At 49.7% G+C, this 20791-nt stretch overlaps 8 protein-coding genes across 8 annotated transcripts; 6 read left to right on the forward strand and 2 right to left on the reverse strand.

The window, feature by feature from the left end:
- Positions 1-167: 167 nt before the first annotated feature.
- On the forward strand, positions 168-1819 carry EDB91DRAFT_1118935 (F-actin-capping protein subunit alpha). Its single transcript, XM_041318119.1, has 8 exons — positions 168-324; positions 386-501; positions 557-655; positions 706-755; positions 808-942; positions 996-1092; positions 1142-1363; positions 1411-1819. The coding sequence occupies exons 1-8, from the start codon at positions 243-245 to the stop codon at positions 1477-1479; spliced, it is 870 nt and encodes a 289-aa protein (XP_041179528.1). The 5' UTR covers positions 168-242; the 3' UTR covers positions 1480-1819.
- Positions 1820-1829: 10 nt separating this feature from the next.
- On the forward strand, positions 1830-2110 carry EDB91DRAFT_1036445 (uncharacterized protein; the record flags this gene model as incomplete). The annotated part of the gene is made up of 2 exons (XM_041312813.1): positions 1830-1917; positions 1992-2110. Coding segments are annotated over 2 exons (207 nt in total), but the record flags the coding sequence as incomplete, so codon positions are not given.
- Positions 2111-2433: 323 nt separating this feature from the next.
- EDB91DRAFT_126216 (uncharacterized protein) lies at positions 2434-3719 on the forward strand. The gene is made up of 4 exons (XM_041324421.1): positions 2434-2605; positions 2680-3066; positions 3122-3532; positions 3597-3719. Exons 1-3 carry the CDS (start codon positions 2512-2514, stop codon positions 3469-3471), a joined length of 831 nt encoding a protein of 276 aa, XP_041179530.1. The 5' UTR covers positions 2434-2511; the 3' UTR covers positions 3472-3532; positions 3597-3719.
- A 395-nt stretch (positions 3720-4114) lies between these two features.
- EDB91DRAFT_126115 (uncharacterized protein) lies at positions 4115-6293 on the reverse strand. Its single transcript, XM_041324412.1, has 2 exons — positions 5841-6293; positions 4115-5788 (listed from the first exon to the last, which is right to left on the reverse strand). Exons 1-2 carry the CDS (start codon positions 6036-6038, stop codon positions 4394-4396), a joined length of 1593 nt encoding a protein of 530 aa, XP_041179531.1. The 5' UTR covers positions 6039-6293; the 3' UTR covers positions 4115-4393.
- Positions 6294-7838: 1545 nt separating this feature from the next.
- EDB91DRAFT_1118942 (uncharacterized protein) lies at positions 7839-9392 on the forward strand. The gene is made up of 6 exons (XM_041318120.1): positions 7839-7999; positions 8051-8091; positions 8145-8167; positions 8223-8371; positions 8489-9017; positions 9069-9392. The coding sequence occupies exons 1-5, from the start codon at positions 7868-7870 to the stop codon at positions 9008-9010; spliced, it is 867 nt and encodes a 288-aa protein (XP_041179532.1). The 5' UTR covers positions 7839-7867; the 3' UTR covers positions 9011-9017; positions 9069-9392.
- Positions 9393-9529: 137 nt separating this feature from the next.
- EDB91DRAFT_1118948 (NUC071 domain-containing protein) lies at positions 9530-17260 on the forward strand. Its single transcript, XM_041318121.1, has 11 exons — positions 9530-9757; positions 9810-11195; positions 11246-11503; positions 11560-12251; positions 12302-12578; positions 12632-13922; positions 13981-14281; positions 14338-14929; positions 14983-15762; positions 15816-16061; positions 16109-17260. The coding sequence occupies exons 1-11, from the start codon at positions 9560-9562 to the stop codon at positions 17153-17155; spliced, it is 7068 nt and encodes a 2355-aa protein (XP_041179533.1). The 5' UTR covers positions 9530-9559; the 3' UTR covers positions 17156-17260.
- A 654-nt stretch (positions 17261-17914) lies between these two features.
- Positions 17915-18951, reverse strand: EDB91DRAFT_126353 (uncharacterized protein). Its single transcript, XM_041324454.1, has 4 exons — positions 18727-18951; positions 18267-18660; positions 18070-18212; positions 17915-18009 (listed from the first exon to the last, which is right to left on the reverse strand). Exons 1-3 carry the CDS (start codon positions 18730-18732, stop codon positions 18130-18132), a joined length of 483 nt encoding a protein of 160 aa, XP_041179534.1. The 5' UTR covers positions 18733-18951; the 3' UTR covers positions 17915-18009; positions 18070-18129.
- Positions 18952-19091: 140 nt separating this feature from the next.
- EDB91DRAFT_1118959 (uncharacterized protein) lies at positions 19092-19989 on the forward strand. The gene is made up of 2 exons (XM_041318122.1): positions 19092-19509; positions 19594-19989. The coding sequence occupies exons 1-2, from the start codon at positions 19344-19346 to the stop codon at positions 19764-19766; spliced, it is 339 nt and encodes a 112-aa protein (XP_041179535.1). The 5' UTR covers positions 19092-19343; the 3' UTR covers positions 19767-19989.
- Positions 19990-20791: the final 802 nt, after the last annotated feature.

Here is a 20791-nt window from a genome sequence, read left to right on the forward strand (position 1 = left end):
ATACGATCATCATTTGTACTGCCGTTCGGTCCCTGTAAATTTATCTTTTTGCCAGTAGAATTAGCTAGATCCAGGATTTTGCACTCTTAATTCTCGTTCATATCACAGTCATGACTCATGATCTCGCAGAAATCCAATGTGGTCGGCAGTTGCCGTAATCACTCCATGTAGAATGCACGGGTTCACCTTCCAATTGAAAGTCAAACCAGTACGGAGCGCGTCAGGAGAATCTGACCATCGTGATGAGTTCTGACGATCGCGTACAAGTGGCTGCTTCCTTCATCCTCCAGTCGCCTCCAGGAGAAATTAATGACGTCTTGAACGGTGCCTAGTGCCTTACTACCGTGTCTCCTCCATAGCCATGCTGATGTCCAACCTCGTGCAGATGTTCGCGTCATTGTAGATGATGACGCGGGATTAGAGGAAGGCATCCTTCCCGCCCTTCGAGAATATAATCTCGCGCAGTTCACAACGGTCGAGGTGCCAGGTGAACATCATCAGGTTAGTCCCTAGCTCAACGTGTTAAGATATCGTTACACAGTGGATCTTGCTCTAGACAATAGTCAGCGAATTTGCGCGTGTACCCGACACCGAAGAAGAACGCTATCTGGACCCACGATCTAAAACATCTTTTGTTTTCAACCACTTGACTCTAGTGAGTCCTCACTTTCAGTCACGATTGGTGGTCATCAATGACGTTAGTAGGAAGCCACAGATCCTCAGTCAGAGGAGCCTTCGGAGGCTGAGCCTCAACGGTCAGTGGATCAAATATCGTGCATTAGCTGCTTGGGACTTATCAGATATCAGCGCTGCATTGCAATCCGCTGCTTTATCATACTTGGGTTCACACTACCACGATGGAGTTGCTACTGTTCTCGCCATGTCAACCACTCAATTCGCAGTTCAGATCGTCTCCAATAAATACAACCCATCAAACTTCTGGTTCGGTTGATTGACATGTGTTCCTTTTGCGTTGAACTAAACCATCTTTGCAGGGCTGGACGATGGCGCTCGCACTACGAAATAGACTTTGAGAGTAAAATCATACAGGGAAGAGTCCTTGTAAACGTCCACTACTATGAACAAGGCAATGTTAGACTTGCCGCAAGATACGAATTCATTGGTCTGACATTCAGTACAGGTTCAACTCAGCACGTCGCATGACTTGTCGATATCAATACCTGCCGCTGTGTCATCACTACCTCCTACTTCATCGGCATCCAAGATATTTGCATTGATCGAGGCTGAAGAGTCGCGATGCCAGACATCCCTAAATGATGCATATCATGAGATGGGAGAGAAGGCATTCAAAGGCTTGAGGCGTGCCCTGCCCTTAACGCGACAGAAGATTGACTGGGATAAGGTATGTTCCTCATGATCGTGGTCATCATCCTGACTGAATTGATCTAGACCATGGGATACAAATTGGGTGCTGAACTGACTGCTAGCAATCGTGCCTTTGGCACTCAACCTCGATAAGTTATTGGTCGTCAGCTTACATCGCTCTGAAGGAATACGTCTTATCTGTAGTTGTATTCTGTGGAAATGCTTACTTATCTAGATTCTAACGTGCAAACGAACCCGAAAGACTTGAGATTACATTTGGGGTCCTGACATAGCGTCCTCTCTGACGATGGACTACTCCCTTTTGTACCGTTTTGACGAGCCACTCCCATACCTTGCTTTGCTTTACGTATAAAAGCATGTCTGTACTTTTCGTACCAGTAGGAAATTCACTCACTCATCTCTCGTGATCTATTCATTCCCCCGTCAAACTCGTATTCTTGCTGTGTACTCCGAGTCGATACCAGCTTTACAGTGCCATGGCTTTGTCTTGTCACCGTTGTTCACAGTCCAGAAACCGTCCCTCCAACATTCTTTTAGAGTGCGGAAGCTGCAAGAGAGGCTGGCATCATAGTAAGTGATCGCTCTGAATTTGCGACGACCGAACTTCTACTAGTCCACATACCCATCATTCTGTTTGCTCTTAGAATGTCACATCCCTCCCGTTGAAGACACTGAACTCATTCGCCGCATCCGTTCCACAATCGCGGGCGATCACGATAACGGCCTCGCTGGCTGGAGATGTAAACGTTGTAAGAAGAATCAAGTGGTTGAGACGAGCAGCAGACCCGCTCAGACCGAGACAGGATGTTAGCCACAACTGCCTTCTGCTCAAGCGCTGAGCCTTGCACTTCGGAAGGATGGAGAGAAGTCGACGCGATCCTTATAACTCGGAGCGCCAGGCAACCATCGAGCATCGAGGCAACCACCCAGGTACTCTACGATGTCAGATAGTCACTGGTCGACAACAGTTTCTTTGCATCGCTTTAAAGGAATACGTCTTATCTGTATACGTAGTTGTATTCTGTGGAAATGCCAACGTTAATTTCACTGAACTCAAAAAACATACATATCCAACGTGTAACTTGCCTTTGAAAGCTGAAAGACTTGACATTGAATCTGGGGTCCCGACATAGTCACTAGCGTCTTTGATCAAGCTCAAGTGCCATGGCTTTGTCTTGTCATCGTTGTTCAGAGCCCAACAAGGGTCCCTCTAAGTTTCTTTTAAAGTGCAGAGACTGCAAGAGAGGTTGGCATCATAGTAAGTGATCGCTCTGAATCTGCGATGACGGAACTTCTACTAGTCCACATACCCATCATTCTGTTTCTTCTTAGGATGTCACATCCCTCTCATTGAAGACGCTGAACTCGTTGAGCTTATCCGTCTCACAAACGCGGGCGATCACGATAACGGCCTCGCTGGCTGGAGATGCAAACGTTGTAAGAAGGCTGAGACGAGCAGCAGAACCGCAGCAGAGCAGCTCAGACCGAAACAGGATGTCAGCGAACCACTCCCTTCTGCTCAGGCGCAGGGGCTTGCACTTTGGAAGGACGAGAGAGAAGTCGACGCTAACCTTACAACTCGGAGCGCCGGGCAAGCATCGAACATCGAGGCAACCGCCCAGGTATTCCACGATGTCAAAGGCACACAACTCAACGACCATGGCAATCGGTACCAACAACAGCAGGACAGTCATACGGATAGTCAGATGAGAAATTTAGGTGCTGTAGAACTGAGCTAGGAATTCCTGGGCTCTAACCACCTTATCTCTTCTAGCTAACGATCTACTTCCGAGAACTGCAGTTCAAAGGCTCCAAATGAAACGTGTGCTTCAAGAGCAGCATCGTGATCACCCCAGAGTTGACCGTCCCAATCCCCTTCCCTTGGAGCTCTGTCTAGATCAGACCGCTGCGCCTCTCAAATACGCCCGTGCTCCCGATGGAAAGAAGGTTGTCTCGATCGGGCATCCATCCAGAGTGGAACAGCCTAAAACTATGAACCACGTAACTCCTTCACACATAGAAAAACATGACGCAGGAAAAGAAGATTCACCTCCCACTGCCTCTCGCTCTGTTACCTTGGCTCTCCGAAAGGGCTATCCGCTCTCCATTCACTTCACGGCCTGATCTAGAGGAGGAAATCGATCGTTGTGATACGATGGTGAAGACTGAGAGTAACGAGCAGGAAGTAGGGTGCTTGTAAAAACACTCCTTCGGGACTGCTCGTTGAACATGGCAATATTCACATGAAGACTCTGGATGATGACAGTAGTTTCACTCCCATTCTATCTAGTTCGGAAATACTTAAGGAGCAGCAAGGAGGTTCCGTGACCGAGGAGGGCCGCCAGACGATTCAGCGACGAGAACTGAGCAAAGATATTCATGATGATGTTGGTGGAGTTTCGCACTCGCATCAGAAACCTGAAAGTCAGCACAGCACTATGAAGGTCAGGACCTACGTTGGGGGTGCAAAAAGTTCATTCCTGACATAATTCAACAGCGAACACCGCATGTAGAGGCAGAAGCATCGTTGGGCCCTAATTGGTTGAAAGCTCGACACCCGCTTGACGGTGATCCATGGCGCTGTCTTTGCGATCGGCAGCCCCGAATGTATGGTGACGGCAGACGCAAGAAATCCAAGGCTAAATTTCTTGGTGATGTGGTGCACTCGGTGGCAACACCGGATAGAGCTCTTCTCGGGTTTTTGTTCTTTCACGACTGGATTCAGCAGACACAAGCCAATATGTGATAGCCATGAGGCCTCGATTTCCCAGATAATCGACACATCACCTAACCCAACATCATTCAAGTAGTCCTTGTACGCAACTACATTAATGGTCCTTTATAATCACTTGTCTACCGCTCTAATATCCCTCATCTACAAAGCTAAGCGCGCCAGTTTGATCCAAACTGCACTCCCCGTTTGGACTAGGCCAGTAACCTCTATCGTACACTCAGGCTAGTAGTCCTCTCCACCAATGAGAGCACTCGCTTAAGGTTGACGAAAGCTAGGGAAAGCTTCAAATTGTCAACGTAAAGAGAGGCTCTCTCAGATGCTGTTCAAACGCTGCTGCAAGATATTGTTTACTTCTTCCCACAACCTGTGATGATGCGGACCCTCAGGCAATGTATCCAAAGGACATTGCCACGCACTGATTCTCTTCAGGCGAGGAAAGATGTTGGACAAGGCGCATGCAACATCATGTGGATTGGCCAATCTCGAATCTCCCAGGCTTAAGTGAGTCACTGCCAAATTACGAGCCAGAGGTGTGGCCCGCTTTGGGGTGTGCATAGACCGGGGTGTTGTAGGACAGGGGAGATCTAGGGCATTTAAGACTATTGCGATTTGATAAAGCCTCGGGCATAGAGCGCACAGCGATTGGAGACCACGGACGGTGATGGATGACCTAGGCTCAGTAGCGGACAAGCGCCAGCCACGCCCCTCGTTGAGGCAGAAGACCTCAAGTTCTGGCCAGGAGCTTGCCATCGCCGTAAGGTCCGAGTCACCTAGAGAAAATGACAAGCACACGCCCAGATCGAAAACTCGTAGTTTGGTGAAAGCGAAAAGTGGCTTGAACACGTCTATTGTGATGACCTTGGAGTCGGGAAGAAGCTGGGAGACACCGAGTATAGCACTTGAAAGGCCGTCGCGAACTTTGATGTAACCCATTGCGCCACATTCATTGTCGTATTGACTCCATTGAAGCATGCTAAAACACTCTGTTAAGGAAGCAGCGGTCGGTGCTTCGGAGATGTCGAAGATGACTGACTGCAGAGGCCTGCATCCAGGTCTCATGAAGGATGTAATGATTGGCATGTTATATGCGCGAAGATGCAAATTGCGTAGGTTGCTGAACCACGAACAATCAGCACGGTCTTTGGCTGTCATGGAACTATCCGGTGCTAAGTTTCCATGGTCGCTTGATACCCACGAAGGGATGCCCAAGCTTAAAGTCATGAGCGACTTGAGTTGAGATAAGTGCAAAATATCTGCTTCGCTGATGGTCGACGCCTTGCATTCTAAGGTGGTGAGGCGAGGCAGCTGACAAATCATCCGAACAGCAGAAGGGCCTTCGTCTACCGATAAGGATATGACGGAATGTTTGCTTATTGACACGCTGTGGAGGTTGGGGCAGAGTTTGGGCAGCAAGGCGAGGAAGGGAAAGTCGGGAGCTTTATGGAAAAAGAAATCCAGCTCGAGCGACTCCAGCATAGGACTCAAGAATAGTCGAATATACACATAACGCGATCGATCTGTGTCGGTCCACGAAAGTTGTCGAAGGTTGGGAAACAACGAGGTCGTGGTGCGCATCATGCTTAAAAATTGCAGTCGCTCCGTAAGGGATGCTTGGGTAATTCCGCATGGAAGAACGGGACATGATAGTTTACGGACACGAGATGCAGCGCGTTGGAAAGATGCTGATGGCACCAATGAGCAAGGGTCCTTGGGGATTTGAGTCAGTCATCACGACCTCCATGGTATTGAGTTTGCGCACATTTGATATCCTTGGTTTCAGATATTGGAGCAAGGGCCTTACGTCCGGCAGTTCCGACCATAAGAGGTCCAATGCCAGAGGTGATAGGAACCGACATGTCCGAGCGACAGCGTTGAGCTGGCTAAATGATCTGTCTGCTTCCTGTAGCGCAGTAAGTATGTTCAATAGGATTTCGTCAACTAGCAATGCGCGGTGCATGGTAGATATAGTAGGAACGAGGTACAGTGTGTGAAGAACGCCTGAGGAAGGTATGTGTAGGTCCTATGGCGCTGAGCGAGAGCGGGGACTTGACAGATATGATGGATGACAGATCAATATCGATCGATTACCTTATGCAAAGGTGGGCGCTTGTGTGGGAATGTAATGATTCTTTATCGGGGATGCACGGGGATGAGACCTCAGCGAAACAAAAAGCTTTTGTACTGAACGGATTCATATACTGTAATTCATGCCATGAGACTGTTCGGGACGGGAAGTCGTGAGAAGTAGAAGGTGGTTTAAAGTTGCAAGGGATTCACTGGCGGAGCTACTGTGGAACTATTGTCTTGCGTCCAAGACTCGCAGGGACATGTGTCGTGCGGCAAAGCCCAGAATTCGAGGTTGCCGAGGGTTGGCGCTACATCTGCATGCCCCTCATCCGAGGGACGTCCGCGAATGACTCCTTTTTAATTATTCCGTACAGCCTGAAGTAGAAGATCAGACGACTGTTCTCAAATGGATGCGACGAAACCTTGACCTGACGGCTGACTTTTAAACACAAGTCTAGCTGACCGAGATCGGTTTGGGTTCTCCGTCAACATAGATATAATAAAAAATGCGTTGCACCTTCGGAGTAGGAGTTCGCGTGGATATGCCGTAGATATGAAGGCATTTGTATGAAAGCGCTGAAATCAAAGATGTTTCCAGGGACAGTAGGCCAACGTGCTTGGGGAGAAAGTTCAAGCTCTTTTGGCATGCATCGGAACTTGAGATTATGCCCGGAGTTAGCTTGTTAAGTACGAGGGCGAGGCTCTCCTTGGCCTGATAGGAGCTGATAGGATACAACTTGACTAGAATGTTTACCGCCGCAAGAGATGCAATGCAGTGCAGCGCTCGCGGATCATGAACTGTTCTTCCATTGTTTCGGGAAGTCGTCAACGGCACAAGTACTGAATCGTAAATCGTAGTGACCTGAAAAGATTTTTTAGACCCGACCTGAAGGCTAGAATGTATCCGAGCAGAGTTTACATACAGCTGCGTGATTTTGTCTTGGGAATAGAGACCGAGCTCCCAAGCTGCGGTCACTGATATGAACTGCCTCGTCGCACAGGCTTGACTGGTACAAAACGCAACGTTGTTGATACAAAACGGTGCGTGACGATCTAGGCTGTTGCGGTGACCGAACTCGGTAGATGGTCATCATCTAGAGATCTGAGCATGGAAATATACGCGGTTTAGAAGATAAGTTGACTATTGCGTTAAATAAGCTCACATACCAAACAGTGCACGGTCGAATCCAGTGAGTACCGAGTACCGAGTCTATATTCTGGAGGTATATACTCAACTTACAGTTGAGTAAAGCCGAAATGAAGCGAAAGCCAGCGCGGCACGGAGGCAATATTGCGGCTTTGATACTAGTGTTTTCGTGTCCTGAGTCAATCCTGAGTGAACGTGTAAGTACACACAGCACAGGAACCATGATTCGGACTGGTGGGCCCGGGTTCTTGTGGGTTCCTTAAGGAGGTTCGAAAAATTACGAGCGCCGAAGCGATGCATCTAGATTCTGCTGTGATAGTATGAGTAACGGCGTGTCAAGGGCCTCGGGCCCCAAGGGTTTCAAGGGTTGCAACAGACTCGGAAGATAATTTGGAGGTGCCTAATGTCGATGCGGCGGGCTGCGTGAAATTGGCAGAAGTGCTTAGCACAATTGTTGCAACTTGCAGACCCGAGACCTAGTGTAGTAAACTCAATGTAAAGTGTAACTTGAACAAATGTGACCCCTCCGTGTGGCGCCATACGACCCCCCTCCAGTCCTTTGCCTTCATGACATGACGATCGTCGACGGAAACAGCGAGAACGATCTTATTCGCTTGCTCAACACCATCCAAGAACTTTCTGAGCAGCTTACACAGAACCGCTCCATATCAATTTCACTGCATGCATCAGCTGGTGCTGTAAAGGTTTTGCCTCCTTTTTATACTGTCGGAAAACCTCAATTGACAGAGTCATAGACTCAAGCAGCACATACACAGACGGGTTTTATCCTCCGCAGGTGGGAGCGTGGATGTCGAGTGGTATCTACAGATTAGACTGACCATGCCGCAGGTTCAACCTCGACAAGGTCCAAGGTTTGTTCTACTCATTGCTGATACAATTTCACTGGACTCTTTTGCTTGAACACAGATGTGTACGACGCAGAACTAGAGCGTATGAATGCCTCTCTTGCAGCTGAGAATCAGACGCTGCAGCACGACAACAAACAGCTTGGTGCGCTCATTCGAGAGTACGAGCAGACACTGGAAAGCGTTATGAGTGCATTCCGCACAAGAGCTGTACGTGTATACATTTATGTCACGGCAGCTCATTGATGAAATACGTCTTCTTTCTCCTTCCCCTCATCTTGATCCGCCACCCTACACACTGTTGCTCGCGGTAATTAATATACACAGCGTGACGTTCAAGAGCACGAGCTCGCTCTCATTCGTGAGTACGAATCGAAGCTTATTGCCAGGGAGTCGGAGGACCTTCTCCGGGCGCTGTCGGGTAGCACCGCCCAATCCGCGGCCCTCGGGCGGATATCAAACACGCTGCGTCACCTCATGCGCGTACTCAACGGGGAAGATGCCGAAGTTGCTGATACTCCTTCGCCTGAGGCAAGGCAAGGTGATGCGGAAGAGTTTGATTTCGAAGAAAAGAAGGACTGGTCTCTCGAGAGGGACTGTGAGCTCGCACGCTTGGAACGGGAGAACGCTGTATTGCGGAGAATGCTGGGGATGGAGGTACAGGAGATAGAAGCTGATGTTAAATGGAACGTTCCAGATTATGCAGTAGACAGCTCGCGCCTACTTGGATCGCGTCCTGGATCAAGCAAGCATCCTTCCCAGCCTCTGCAACTACAAAAGAAAATACTGGGTGGGGCACCAGGCACAGTGGGACCATACGGAACGTACAAGAAGGGCAAATCAGGCTAAACAGATTGTGAGGCTCTTCTCTCATTGATTGCATACCTATTGACCCCTTTCCCTTCAGTCTATCCATTTTCATCATTTCATTACTTGTGGACTTTGTGCATTGATACCATGATTCGACGGCAGGATACTCGCAATACTTCTATGCGTTCGTACGCAAGATCTATGACGAGCTAGATGAGTAAATCTACGAGCAGACAACACGAACACGAACAGTTCATCGGTACAAACGATTAGCGAGTTTCGTGCAGCCCCCTCATAGTTCCGATAGCAAGAGATTTTGTTAGACCCTGAGAAATGCCCCCTCTTCACCAGCCAAACTTGGCCCAAGTATCACATCATGACATCTATCAGAACTAATCTCGGTGTGCTGTTATTTGGCCTTTCCATCAGCTACACAACACTGGAACAGCAGGGTACTACAGTAGTCGAAATAGCTGATGACTAAGCACCTTTCGCACCCCGCGAGAGGTCGGAGCTCGAAGCCAAAAAGTTGAATGCCCTCGTAATTAGTCAGCTACCAAACTTTCACCGTCGCCCTCAACATCGACGATGAGCTCGTTCATTCGCCCTCCCCCGGGCTTGCCGCCTCCACCACCAGGCATGCCCCCACCACCAGGTTTCACGCAGGCTTCTTCCTCAAAGATGCCTCCTGAAGTTTTGGCACAAAAGTCGCAGAAGTGGGTTTCCATGCAGAAGAAGCGCTACGGCGAGAAACGCAAAGGAGGATACGTTGATATGGGCAAACAGGTGCGTTCAGTTGGTATGCAATTTTACACGTATTGAAGCAATGATCGTGTAGGACCTGCCTCCGGAGCACGTCCGTAAAATTATCAAGGACCATGGTGACATGAGCAATCGCAAGTTTCGCAATGATAAACGTGTCCACCTTGGTGCCTTGAAATATGTTCCTCACGCTGTAATGAAGCTGCTCGAGAACATTCCGTACCCCTGGGAGCAGGTTCGTGAGGTACCCGTCCTCTATCACATCACTGGCGCAATCACTTTCGTCAATGAGATTCCCCGCATTATCGAACCTGTCTATCATGCGCAATGGAGTTCTATGTGGCTAGCCATGCGTCGAGAGAAGCGTGACCGCAGGCATTTCAAGCGTATGCGCTTCCCACCGTTCGATGACGAAGAGCCACCATTGGATTATGGTGATAACGTGTTGGATGTTGAGCCTCTTGAAGCCATTCAGCTAGAACTCGACCCGGAAGAAGATTCTGCCATCATTGATTGGTTTTACGACCCAAAGCCGCTGGTGGACACACCTGCGGTCAACGGTCCCTCATATCGCTATTGGCAGCTCACGTTACCTGTCATGGCGAACTTGTATCGTCTTGGGAGAACCCTGTTATCAGATCAACCTGATAATAACGCAAGCTATCTGTTCGACAAGAAATCTTTCTTTACCGCAAAAGCTCTCAACTTAGCAATTCCTGGAGGGCCGAAGTTTGAGCCGCTGTACCGTGACATGGATGCTTTCGACGAGGATTGGAACGAGTTCAATGATGTCAACAAAGTCATTATTCGTCAACAAATCCGTACCGAGTACAAGGTGGCCTTCCCGCATCTCTACAACTCCCTCCCGCGCTCCGTCCGCCTCTCCCCCTATCATGCGCCCAAGAACGTATATATTCGTACAGATGATCCAGACTTACCCGCGTTCTACTTCGACCCCCTCATTAACCCTATCTCCCTGCGCGGCGCCACTCCAAAGAACGCACCGCTCGTCTCTCACGAAGACTCTATTTTCGGTCCGAACGGCGCTGACGACGATGACTTTGAGTTACCCGATGAAGTGCAGCCTTTCCTTGAGGATAAGCCACTGGAGAATGACCTCACTGCTGATGGTATCGCTCTATGGTGGGCGCCTGAGCCTTATAACCGGCGCTCTGGTCGCATGCGTCGTGCGCAGGATATACCCTTGGTGAAGAACTGGTATTTGGAGCACTGTCCTCCCAACCAGCCAGTCAAAGTTCGCGTATCGTATCAGAAGCTGCTTAAGTGCTTCGTTCTCAACGAGCTCAAGAGTCGGCCTGAGAAGGCGATGACTAAGAAGAATCTCTTCCGGCAATTGAAGGCGACGAAGTTCTTCCAGACGACAAAGCTCGACTGGGTTGAAGCCGGTTTGCAGGTCTGCAGACAAGGCTACAACATGCTTAACCTCCTCATCCACAGAAAGGTAAGCTTTGGTAGAAATTGCGGTAGATCGAAGCTAATTTCCATTTTCAGAACTTGAACTACTTGCACCTCGACTACAACATGAACTTGAAGCCAGTGAAGACGCTCACCACGAAGGAGCGCAAAAAGTCTCGTTTCGGAAACGCCTTCCACTTGTGTCGCGAGATTCTGCGTCTCACGAAGCTCGTTGTTGATGCCCATGTTCAGTTCCGCCTTGGCAATGTTGATGCTTTCCAGCTCGCAGACGCGCTACAGTACATCTTTGCGCACATCGGTGCCTTGACTGGTATGTACCGGTACAAGTACAAGGTTCGCACAACTCCTATTACAGGCGAAGTTTCTTTTATTGACTTTTACTCATCCAGCTCATGAGACAAGTTCGCATGACAAAAGATCTCAAGCACTTGATCTACTACCGCTTCAACACTGGTCCTGTAGGCAAGGGCCCTGGAAACGGCTTTTGGGCTCCTGGCTGGCGTGTCTGGCTGTTCTTTATGCGAGGCATCGTACCGCTACTTGAGCGTTGGCTCGGTAACCTTCTCGCGCGTCAGTTCGAGGGACGCAACAGCAAAGGCATCGCGAAGACCGTAACAAAGCAGCGTGTAGAGTCTCACTACGACCTTGAGTTACGCGCGGCGGTCATGCACGACATTCTTGACATGATGCCCGAGTCTATCAAGCAGAACAAGTCGAAGACGATTCTGCAGCATCTCTCGGAGGCGTGGCGTTGCTGGAAGGCAAACATTCCGTGGAAAGTTCCTGGAATGCCCACTGCGATTGAGAACATCATCCTTCGATACATCAAGAGTAAGGCCGATTGGTGGTGCTCGGTTGCACACTATAACCGGGAACGTATCCGGCGGGGTGCCACGGTTGATAAGGCAGTTGTGAAGAAAAATTTGGGCCGGCTGACTCGTCTGTATTTGAAGGCAGAACAGGAGAGGCAGCACGGGTATTTGAAGGATGGACCGTACATCAGTGCGGAGGAAGCCGTTGCAATTTACACGGCGACCGTTCACTGGTTAGAGAGTCGCAAATTTGCTCCTATCCCATTCCCGTAAGTGTGCTTGTCAAGCTTTGTAAGTGACGAACTCATCGTTTCAATAGTCCTCTGTCATACAAGCACGACACGAAATTGCTAGTGCTTGCACTCGAAAAGCTAAAGGAGGCTTACTCAGTCAAGGGTCGTCTTAACCAGTCGCAGCGTGAAGAGCTTGCGCTCATCGAGCAGGCGTACGACAATCCGCACGAATGTCTGTCGCGCATTAAAAGACTGCTTCTCACTCAGCGGGCGTTCAAGGAGTCTGGTATCGAGTTCTTCGACACCTACGATAAACTCATTCCATGCTACGACATCGAGCCCGTTGAGAAGATCACAGATGCTGTAAGTTTTAGTATATCACTCCCTTTTATACTGTGCTAACGTTAGTGCTACAGTATCTTGATCAGTTCCTCTTCTTCGAGGCCGATAAGAGAGGGTTGTTCCCTGCATGGATCAAACCTGCCGATACGGAGCCACCGCCATTGCTCGTGTACAAGTGGTGCCAGGGCATCAATAACTTGACGGACATTTGGGAGACGAGCGAGGGCGAGTGCAACGTGATGATGGAGACCGTATTCTCCAAGGTGTACGAGAAGATCGACCTAACCCTCCTGAACCGTCTCCTCCGTCTCATTCTTGATCACAATCTGGCGGATTACATCACTGCAAAGAACAACACGGTGCTGACTTACAAGGACATGGCGCACACGAATGCATTCGGTCTCATCCGCGGTCTTCAGTTCTCCGCCTTCGTCTTCCAGTATTACGGTCTCGTCCTCGATCTTCTCATTCTTGGCTTGCAGCGAGCTAGTGAGATGGCGGGTCCTCCCCAGATGCCCAATAATTTCTTGCAGTACCGCGACTCTGCGACAGAGACTCGCCACCCCATCCGCTTGTACTCCCGTTACGTTGATCGTTTGCACATTCTCTTCCGCTTCAGCGCTGATGAGGCAAGGGACCTCATCCAGCGGTACCTCAGCGCCAACCCTGACCCGACGAACAACAACGTGATTGGGTACAACAACAAGCGCTGCTGGCCCCGAGATTGTCGTATGCGTCTCATCAAGCATGATGTCAACCTCGGAAGAGCGGTCTTCTGGAACGTCAAGAACAGCTTACCGCGCTCGCTCACGACCATTGAGTGGGAAGACACCTTTGTCAGTGTCTACTCGAAAGACAACCCACAGTTATTGTTCTCGATGTGTGGCTTTGAGGTCCGGATCTTGCCCAAGATTAGGACGATGGGTGGCGAGCAGTTCTCGTTGAAGGACGCTGTGTGGAACCTCACCAACGAGCAGACGAAAGAGAGAACTGCGCAGGCGTTTCTCCGCGTTTCCGACGACGGTGTCCAACAGTTCAACAACCGTATCCGCCAGGTCCTCATGAGCTCTGGCTCCACCACATTCTCGAAGATCGTTAACAAGTGGAATACTGCACTGATTGGTTTGATGACCTACTATCGCGAAGCCGTCATCCACACAAACGAGCTATTGGACTCCCTTGTCAAGGCGGAGAACAAGATTCAAACCCGTGTCAAGATCGGCTTGAACAGTAAAATGCCGTCCCGTTTCCCTCCTGTCGTCTTCTACACGCCGAAGGAGCTTGGTGGTCTTGGAATGCTTTCGATGGGTCACGTTCTCATCCCGCAGAGCGATCTGCGATGGTCCAAGCAAACTGACGTTGGAGGTTCGTTCGCTCTCTTTTTGATAACCATTATCTCGCTCACGTTAGTTCATTTGAAAAGTTACGCACTTCCGTGCCGGTATGACCCACGAGGAGGACCAGTTAATTCCGAACTTGTACAGATACCTTCAGCCATGGGAGGCCGAGTTCTTGGATTCGGCTCGTGTTTGGTCCGAATACTCCATGAAGCGAAAGGAAGCCAATGCCCAGAACCGTCGCCTCACCCTCGAAGATCTGGAAGATAGCTGGGACCGCGGTATCCCTCGTATCAACACCCTCTTCCAGAAGGATCGCCACACTTTGGCATATGACCGGGGTTGGCGTGTGCGTACGGATTGGAAACAATACCAGCTACTGAAACAGCGAGTTGTTCCCCAGCTGTTGGGTTAATTGTCGGCTAACGAAATGTCCATTACAGCAACCCCTTCTGGTGGACGTCTCAGCGCCACGATGGAAAACTCTGGCAATTGAACAACTACCGTGTGGATGTCATCGCTGCACTGGGTGGTGTGGAGGGTATCTTAGAGCATACGCTCTTCAAAGGCACTTACTTCCCCACCTGGGAGGGTCTCTTCTGGGAGAAGGCGTCCGGGTTCGAGGAGTCAATGCGATACAAGAAACTTACTAACGCCCAGAGGTCCGGTCTTAACCAGATTCCTAACCGTCGGTTCACGCTATGGTGGAGTCCGACCATTAACCGCGCCAATGTGTATGTTGGTTTCCAGGTCCAACTTGACCTGACGGGTATTTTCATGCACGGCAAGATTCCAACCCTCAAGATCTCGCTGATCCAGATCTTCCGTGCTCACTTGTGGCAGAAGATTCATGAGAGTGTGGTGATGGACTTGTGTCAAGTCTTCGATCAGGAGCTAGAGCCTCTCCAGATCGAGACAGTGCAAAAGGAGACTATTCATCCCCGTAAGAGTTACAAGATGAATTCGTCTTGCGCCGATATCCTGCTGTTCTCAGCCTACAAGTGGAACATCTCTCGACCGTCACTGGTTACAGATGTAGGTCACGTCTCGTACGTTTACGGAATTTAATCTGATCGCGTTTCTTTTAGAATAAGGACGTTTTGGATGGCACGACCAGCAACAAGTTCTGGATCGACGTCCAGCTTCGTTGGGGCGATTTCGACACTCACGACATCGAACGGTACACTCGTGCCAAGTTCTTGGACTACGTGTCCGACTCGATGAGTATTTACCCCTCGCCAACTGGTGTCATGATCGGGATGGATCTGGCATATAACCTATGGTCTGCCTACGGTAACTGGTTCCCCGGTATGAAGCCTTTGATCCAGCAAGCAATGGCCAAGATCATGAAGGCTAATCCTGCATGCCACGTCTTGCGCGAGCGTATCCGCAAGGGTCTTCAGCTGTACTCTTCTGAGCCTACGGAGCCTTACCTCAACAGCCAGAACTACTCGGAGCTGTTCTCAAACCAGATCATCTGGTTCGTCGACGACACTAACGTGTACCGTGTCACTATCCACAAAACGTTCGAGGGCAACTTGACGACCAAACCTATCAACGGCGCCATCTTCATCTTCAACCCACGTTCTGGGCAGTTGTTCCTAAAGATCATCCACACCAGCGTATGGGCTGGTCAAAAGCGTCTCGGTCAGCTCGCGAAGTGGAAGACTGCCGAAGAAGTGGCTGCCTTGGTCCGTTCGCTGCCTGTCGAAGAACAGCCGAAGCAGGTCATCGTCACTCGCAAGGGCATGTTGGACCCTCTCGAGGTTCACTTGCTCGATTTCCCGAACATCGTCATCAAGGGAAGTGAGTTGCAACTGCCCTTCCAGGCTTGCATGAAGATGGAGAAGTTCGGAGACTTGATCTTGGTCAGTTAGTTTATTCGTATTTGCTTATTCATTGCTGATGTTGTTTCCTGCAGCGCGCTACACAACCTCAGATGGTCTTGTTCAGCTTGTACGATGATTGGCTCAAGTCCGTGTCCAGCTACACCGCCTTCTCTCGTCTTATCCTCCTCCTTCGTGGCTTGCACGTCAACAACGAGAAAGCGAAGATTATTTTGCACCCGGACAAGTCGACCATCACAGAGCCGCACTTCGTCTGGCCCACTCTTTCAGACGATGAGTGGATCAAGGTTGAGGTCGCAATGAAGGATCTTATCTTGGCTGTAAGTAGCAGGACATTTTCTTGAACTTTCACTCATCCAGAGATTAGGACTTCGGCAAGCGGAACAGCGTCAACATCGCGTCCTTGACCGCCAGCGAAATCCGTGACATCATCCTCGGTCAAGAAATCGCCGCTCCCTCCGTACAACGCCAGCAGATGGCTGAGCTTGAGAAGAGTTCTGAGGCGCAGGGTCAAGTCACCGCTGTGCAAACGCAGACCACCAACGTCCACGGTGACACGATCCAGACCGTCACTACAACCAACTACGAGCAGCAGGTGTTTAGCAGCAAGTCTGATTGGCGTGTCCGTGCCATCTCTGCTACGCATCTTCCCCTCCGTCTCCAGCACATCTATGTATCCAACGATGATGTCAAGGACGACGCTGCTTCGTACACCTACGTGTTGCCGAAGAACATCCTACGGGCATTCATTACCGCAGCAGATCTTCGCACCCAAGTTGCAGCCTTCCTGTACGGTGTGTCGCCGCCGGACAACAAGCAGGTCAAGGAGATCAAAGCAGTTGTATGGGTACCTCAGCGCGGAAGCAACAACAGCGTTGAGTTGCCCAACCAGTTGCCGAAGGATGACTTCCTCCTCAAGGATCTCGAGCCTCTCGGATGGGTCAAGACCCAAGCCCTTGAGCTCAGCCACCTATCTCCCACAGACGTCACCACTCAAGCCAAGTTGATGGCTGACCATCCAGAGTGGAGCTCCTCGTCGATCTGTATCGCAGCGTCCTTCACCCCTGGTTCGGTCTCGCTGTCTGCTCATCAGCTAACGGTGCCCGGCTTCGAGTGGGGCCGCAAGAATGTGGACAACTCTGCCAACCCGCCTGGCTTCAACCCCAACATGTCGGAGCGGGTGCAGCTCCTGTTGTCTGACCGTATCCTCGGCATGACGCTCGTGCCAGAGGGCAAAGTCTGGAACTACGGCATTGGTCTTACCCAGCTGTGGTCGGGCAATTTGTCTTATGCTGTAACGCTAGACACGCCGTTGTTGTTCTGGGCTGAGGATCACCGTCCCGCCGCATTCTTGACCTTTGCGAACCTTGAGCAAGGCGATGATAGCGCTGATGTTGAAAACAGTTTCGCTTGATTTATTAGTAGTCGTTGTTTAACTTGCTGTCTTCATGTAGCCATCCGAAAACCTCACTTGTACGAACTAGTTTAATCCACACGATATTATGTTGTTTTCCCCGCACTTCATACCTGTCAGAACATCAAATTCGGTGTCAGGGCTTGTCCAGAATGATGGACGTGCTTGTTCCGCTCGAAAGATGATGACCGATCGGAAGGAGGGGACTCAGACATCTCATTCCATCGGGGTTGCCGATAATAGCACTCCCTCATACTGGCGGATACTTATATGCGTACATTGCAGATTGTGTATTATATGCACGCGCGACGACTTATTCACATTCTTCAACTTCGTGGAACGCACGCCTGGTCGCATGCCATATTGGCAATATCGGGTAGAGGAAGTTGTTCTTATTTAATGTCTGCCTCGTCGGTGTTAAAACAACTTCGCAAGTCGTCAAATAAGAGTCACAAAATATGTTTGTTCCCTCCAAACATCCTGTAACTTGAATCGAGATGAGAAGACTTACTCGACCATAATATTGTAATCGCTCAACACGAGCGAACCTCCCCATCGGGTGGCGGGTGTTTAGTTATGCATAACCCATCATGGGGCGGTGGAGGGTCACTTAGGGAATCGTAAAATTATCGGTCCACCATGGCTTCGAAAAATTTAAGCCCACCGCGGTACAAGGAGGTTTGGATTCTTACGCCAATGCCATACCAGTTCTTCAGGTGAGGTGGCACAACCAGGGTGGGCCCCGATCGCAATACTAGAGTATAGTTGCACCAGACGGCTTTGCTGCGAGAGACCGCACACGAAACGCCACCTCCTGCCATCCTCCATTTGAAAGCGCAACCACCATATGCGTCCTGCAGGAATACCATAGGCTATCAGCGTGAGGAACTGAGATGACTAATAGTTCCACATACACCGCGCAACAAATTCTATGCCCAAATCCTGTGTGATGCGCAGGCGTTTCTGAAACTTCCTCATGCAGATGCAGGCAATGAACTGGCTCTTGTATTCTCCTTCGTGCACCTCAACCTCATCCGGCGGACAACCAAAAGAGCGTCTCAAAGGCCGTCCTTGGGTGTTTAGTGCGTAACACATTAATCAACGAGCTCACAGGCAGGGACTGCTATGCGTTTGCAATTACGATGTCTCAAATTCAGCTGCGTAAACAAGGCCTGGTCACTAGTCATCATGGACGCGAGACGCAGATCGAAAGACCAAACAGATAAAAATTGGGGAATGAACGCAGTAAACGCCGCCAAGGCTTTTCGCCGGTCATTCAAGATTGCCCAATATAGCGCGGTGTGACCCTCGATATTGAGTGTTTGCAAGAGGTGGGTGGACACCGCAATGGAGAGCAGCAGCACAGGGGCTGACATTTGGGGCGACAGAGGAAGGGATGAAATCGGGAGTGGAGACAATATCACGGATGCGAGATAGAACCTCTTTTCGTTTCTACTTGGTTCGCAAAAGGGAAAATATAGAGGGTCGTCTGCATTGGACGGAATCTGCTGATGACGCAGACGTAGAGATAGCGATGTTATACGAGGGAGGTGCGTTAGTAACGAACCTACTATCATCGATGACTTCGGACTTGGTAGCCATCATGGAGGGGCAAAATAGAAGTCTTAGATTCATAGGGGCTGTCACTGGCAAACTTGACCGTAACGCAGCCAAAAGGCAAGCAGAACCCACTGATGTTCGTGAACTTGGGCTGCAACTGCCAACGGGAGGGGATATGCGGTTGCGAAAAAGGTAGTGAACCGATCTAAGGCTTGACGGCAGTCTTTATACTAAACTTTCCTTGGTTTAAATTTGGCGAACAAAGACAATTTGAAGGTTGAGATGCGATTCTGGCCCTTTTGTCACGAAATTGTCACAATCTGATCACATGATCAAGCGAAGTATGACTGCGGTCTATCTTATACTCACTTATCAAATATGCGCTCCTATACTTATATAACACCATCGCATCTTTGACCACACTCTGGCATCTATCTAAAAACCTTCAGCAATGCCTGTTCGTACGAGCCTCGGTTACATGGAAAAAACCGAAATCTCTAGTCGTCCGTCGGGGCGCGTTCCCAACAACGCTCAACGATGGCGGCTCCCCATTTGTCCCCTTCCTCGCCACCTCTCTCCGTTCACAACACCTTTGTAAAATTTTGTTCTTTTTTTGCCAGTTCATTTGATGCTGCCACTCGTCTTCGTCAAACTCTCGTCCGTTGTGCATCTGAAACTGGGTTCAATTGTCTGGGCGTCGAGGACGGGGCCGGGCTTATTGATGTTAGGTTGGTCAGATCAGCCTGCAAACTCGAGCTCTTATTCTTCCGAACATCTCCGTAACGGGCCACAGGGTGCGTCGCCCTGTGATGGCTGTTTTACAGTTTTGTAATGTAATGTCATCCACTTGGAACTTGCGCCTCGCAAAACGCTGCTAGTACTCTCCACAAAATTTTCTTCGATTGGATTATACCGCTTCCCCGTCTATCAGCTCCATACCGTGAAGATGAATGGTAAAAGTTCAGGAGTTGCTGCTTACCCAGAAATTTCCCAGAACATATATGTCTCCGAAGTTGGCTTCCTCGATCATCTACACGCACGGAGCGTTTGATCCCGCGGATCCAATCGCGTCGACGCCATGTGCGCACTCCACTCGAGCTCCAAGCAGTACGGCTCACCCCCACAAGTGCCGTTCTGGATCTTGAGCTTTCGCAATTCGACAATGACTATCTTCCGTTTTTCAAGGTCTGGCTTGGGGAGACTAATTTTTCATATATACCACCATCTACATGATAAACCCCAGCGGCTCGGTGCAGGCCAAAAATGCATCCATGACACCCAGTAAATAGCGCCTATGACGGGAAAAGTCGTGGTGTCATCGAGGGTTTCTATGTTCAAGCTTACAAACGAGGCTAGTATGAAATTGCATCGTAAGTACTTCAAGTCATATTCTATGTATTCAAAGTGTTTGAGATTTCCTCTATTCTAAGATCTCCATTGCTTGAGCGGCAGTAAAATTTGTCCAGAAGCAAGCACATTGATCAACTCAGCAACAAACTACTAGTAAGTCACGCGTCGTGCCATCAATCACACTGCACCGATGCGAAAGCACAAACACGACTCACTGCCACACTATTCCCCGCATAAATAGAATTCCTATCAAGCCGGTGAGTCAGGTGGTCAAATCCAGGATGCAAACTACTCGTACTCACGCATTTGGGGCAGCTTTTGCATTGAGCGGTATTTATGCAAAAGACAGGACATCCCCCACTGTCAGCGACACTGGCAGATATTGATGTTGTCAAAGCAGCAACAACCGCGAGGACAAAGGATAAACGCATTGTTTATGAGGATGCGATCAATATGGGATCAAATAAATCTGAAGGGAACAGTAGGAAGACGACTCGTTTTTATGTGCTGAATGTCGTTCTTCATGGAGATGTAGGAACAAACTTCAACCCATCCACCTGAAATCCTCAGATGATATCTGCAATGCCAGCAGATTTTCTTGTGAAGCAAGGTCTATTCGCCAGCAATTTGGTGTGGAACAAGATATCACCCTGCGAAGCAAGGTCAATCTCGGCTCGAATCTGCTGCGTACGGGAATCGCATCCATTATGTAGCTTCTTCCTTGAG

This window comes from Suillus paluster (genome assembly GCF_016628075.1).
Source record: "Suillus paluster strain FC165 chromosome Unknown EDB91scaffold_13, whole genome shotgun sequence".
Taxonomy (NCBI): Eukaryota; Fungi; Basidiomycota; class Agaricomycetes; order Boletales; family Suillaceae; genus Suillus; species Suillus paluster.

Coding starts and splice junctions, on each gene's coding strand:
- EDB91DRAFT_1118959 (XM_041318122.1), top strand. CDS start 19,344: ATGCTGCCACTCGTCTTCGTCAAACTCTCGTCCGTTGTGCATCTGAAA. Junction 19,510..19,593: donor TCTCCGTAACGGGCCACAGG/GTGCGTCGCCCT, acceptor AAACGCTGCTAG/TACTCTCCACAAAATTTTCT.
- EDB91DRAFT_1118948 (XM_041318121.1), top strand. CDS start 9,560: ATGAGCTCGTTCATTCGCCCTCCCCCGGGCTTGCCGCCTCCACCACCA. Junction 11,504..11,559: donor TGTACCGGTACAAGTACAAG/GTTCGCACAACT, acceptor TTACTCATCCAG/CTCATGAGACAAGTTCGCAT. Junction 15,763..15,815: donor AGTTCGGAGACTTGATCTTG/GTCAGTTAGTTT, acceptor TGTTTCCTGCAG/CGCGCTACACAACCTCAGAT.
- EDB91DRAFT_1118942 (XM_041318120.1), top strand. CDS start 7,868: ATGACGATCGTCGACGGAAACAGCGAGAACGATCTTATTCGCTTGCTC. Junction 8,092..8,144: donor ACGGGTTTTATCCTCCGCAG/GTGGGAGCGTGG, acceptor ACCATGCCGCAG/GTTCAACCTCGACAAGGTCC. Junction 8,372..8,488: donor GTGCATTCCGCACAAGAGCT/GTACGTGTATAC, acceptor TAATATACACAG/CGTGACGTTCAAGAGCACGA.
- EDB91DRAFT_1118935 (XM_041318119.1), top strand. CDS start 243: ATGAGTTCTGACGATCGCGTACAAGTGGCTGCTTCCTTCATCCTCCAG. Junction 325..385: donor AATTAATGACGTCTTGAACG/GTGCCTAGTGCC, acceptor AACCTCGTGCAG/ATGTTCGCGTCATTGTAGAT. Junction 1,093..1,141: donor ACTACTATGAACAAGGCAAT/GTTAGACTTGCC, acceptor CATTCAGTACAG/GTTCAACTCAGCACGTCGCA.
- EDB91DRAFT_126216 (XM_041324421.1), top strand. CDS start 2,512: ATGGCTTTGTCTTGTCATCGTTGTTCAGAGCCCAACAAGGGTCCCTCT. Junction 2,606..2,679: donor CAAGAGAGGTTGGCATCATA/GTAAGTGATCGC, acceptor GTTTCTTCTTAG/GATGTCACATCCCTCTCATT. Junction 3,067..3,121: donor TAGTCAGATGAGAAATTTAG/GTGCTGTAGAAC, acceptor TATCTCTTCTAG/CTAACGATCTACTTCCGAGA.
- EDB91DRAFT_126353 (XM_041324454.1), bottom strand. Junction 18,213..18,266: donor ACGCATAGCAGTCCCTGCCT/GTGAGCTCGTTG, acceptor ACGGCCTTTGAG/ACGCTCTTTTGGTTGTCCGC.
- EDB91DRAFT_126115 (XM_041324412.1), bottom strand. CDS start 6,038: ATGCACCGCGCATTGCTAGTTGACGAAATCCTATTGAACATACTTACT. Junction 5,789..5,840: donor TGAAACCAAGGATATCAAAT/GTGCGCAAACTC, acceptor CAAATCCCCAAG/GACCCTTGCTCATTGGTGCC.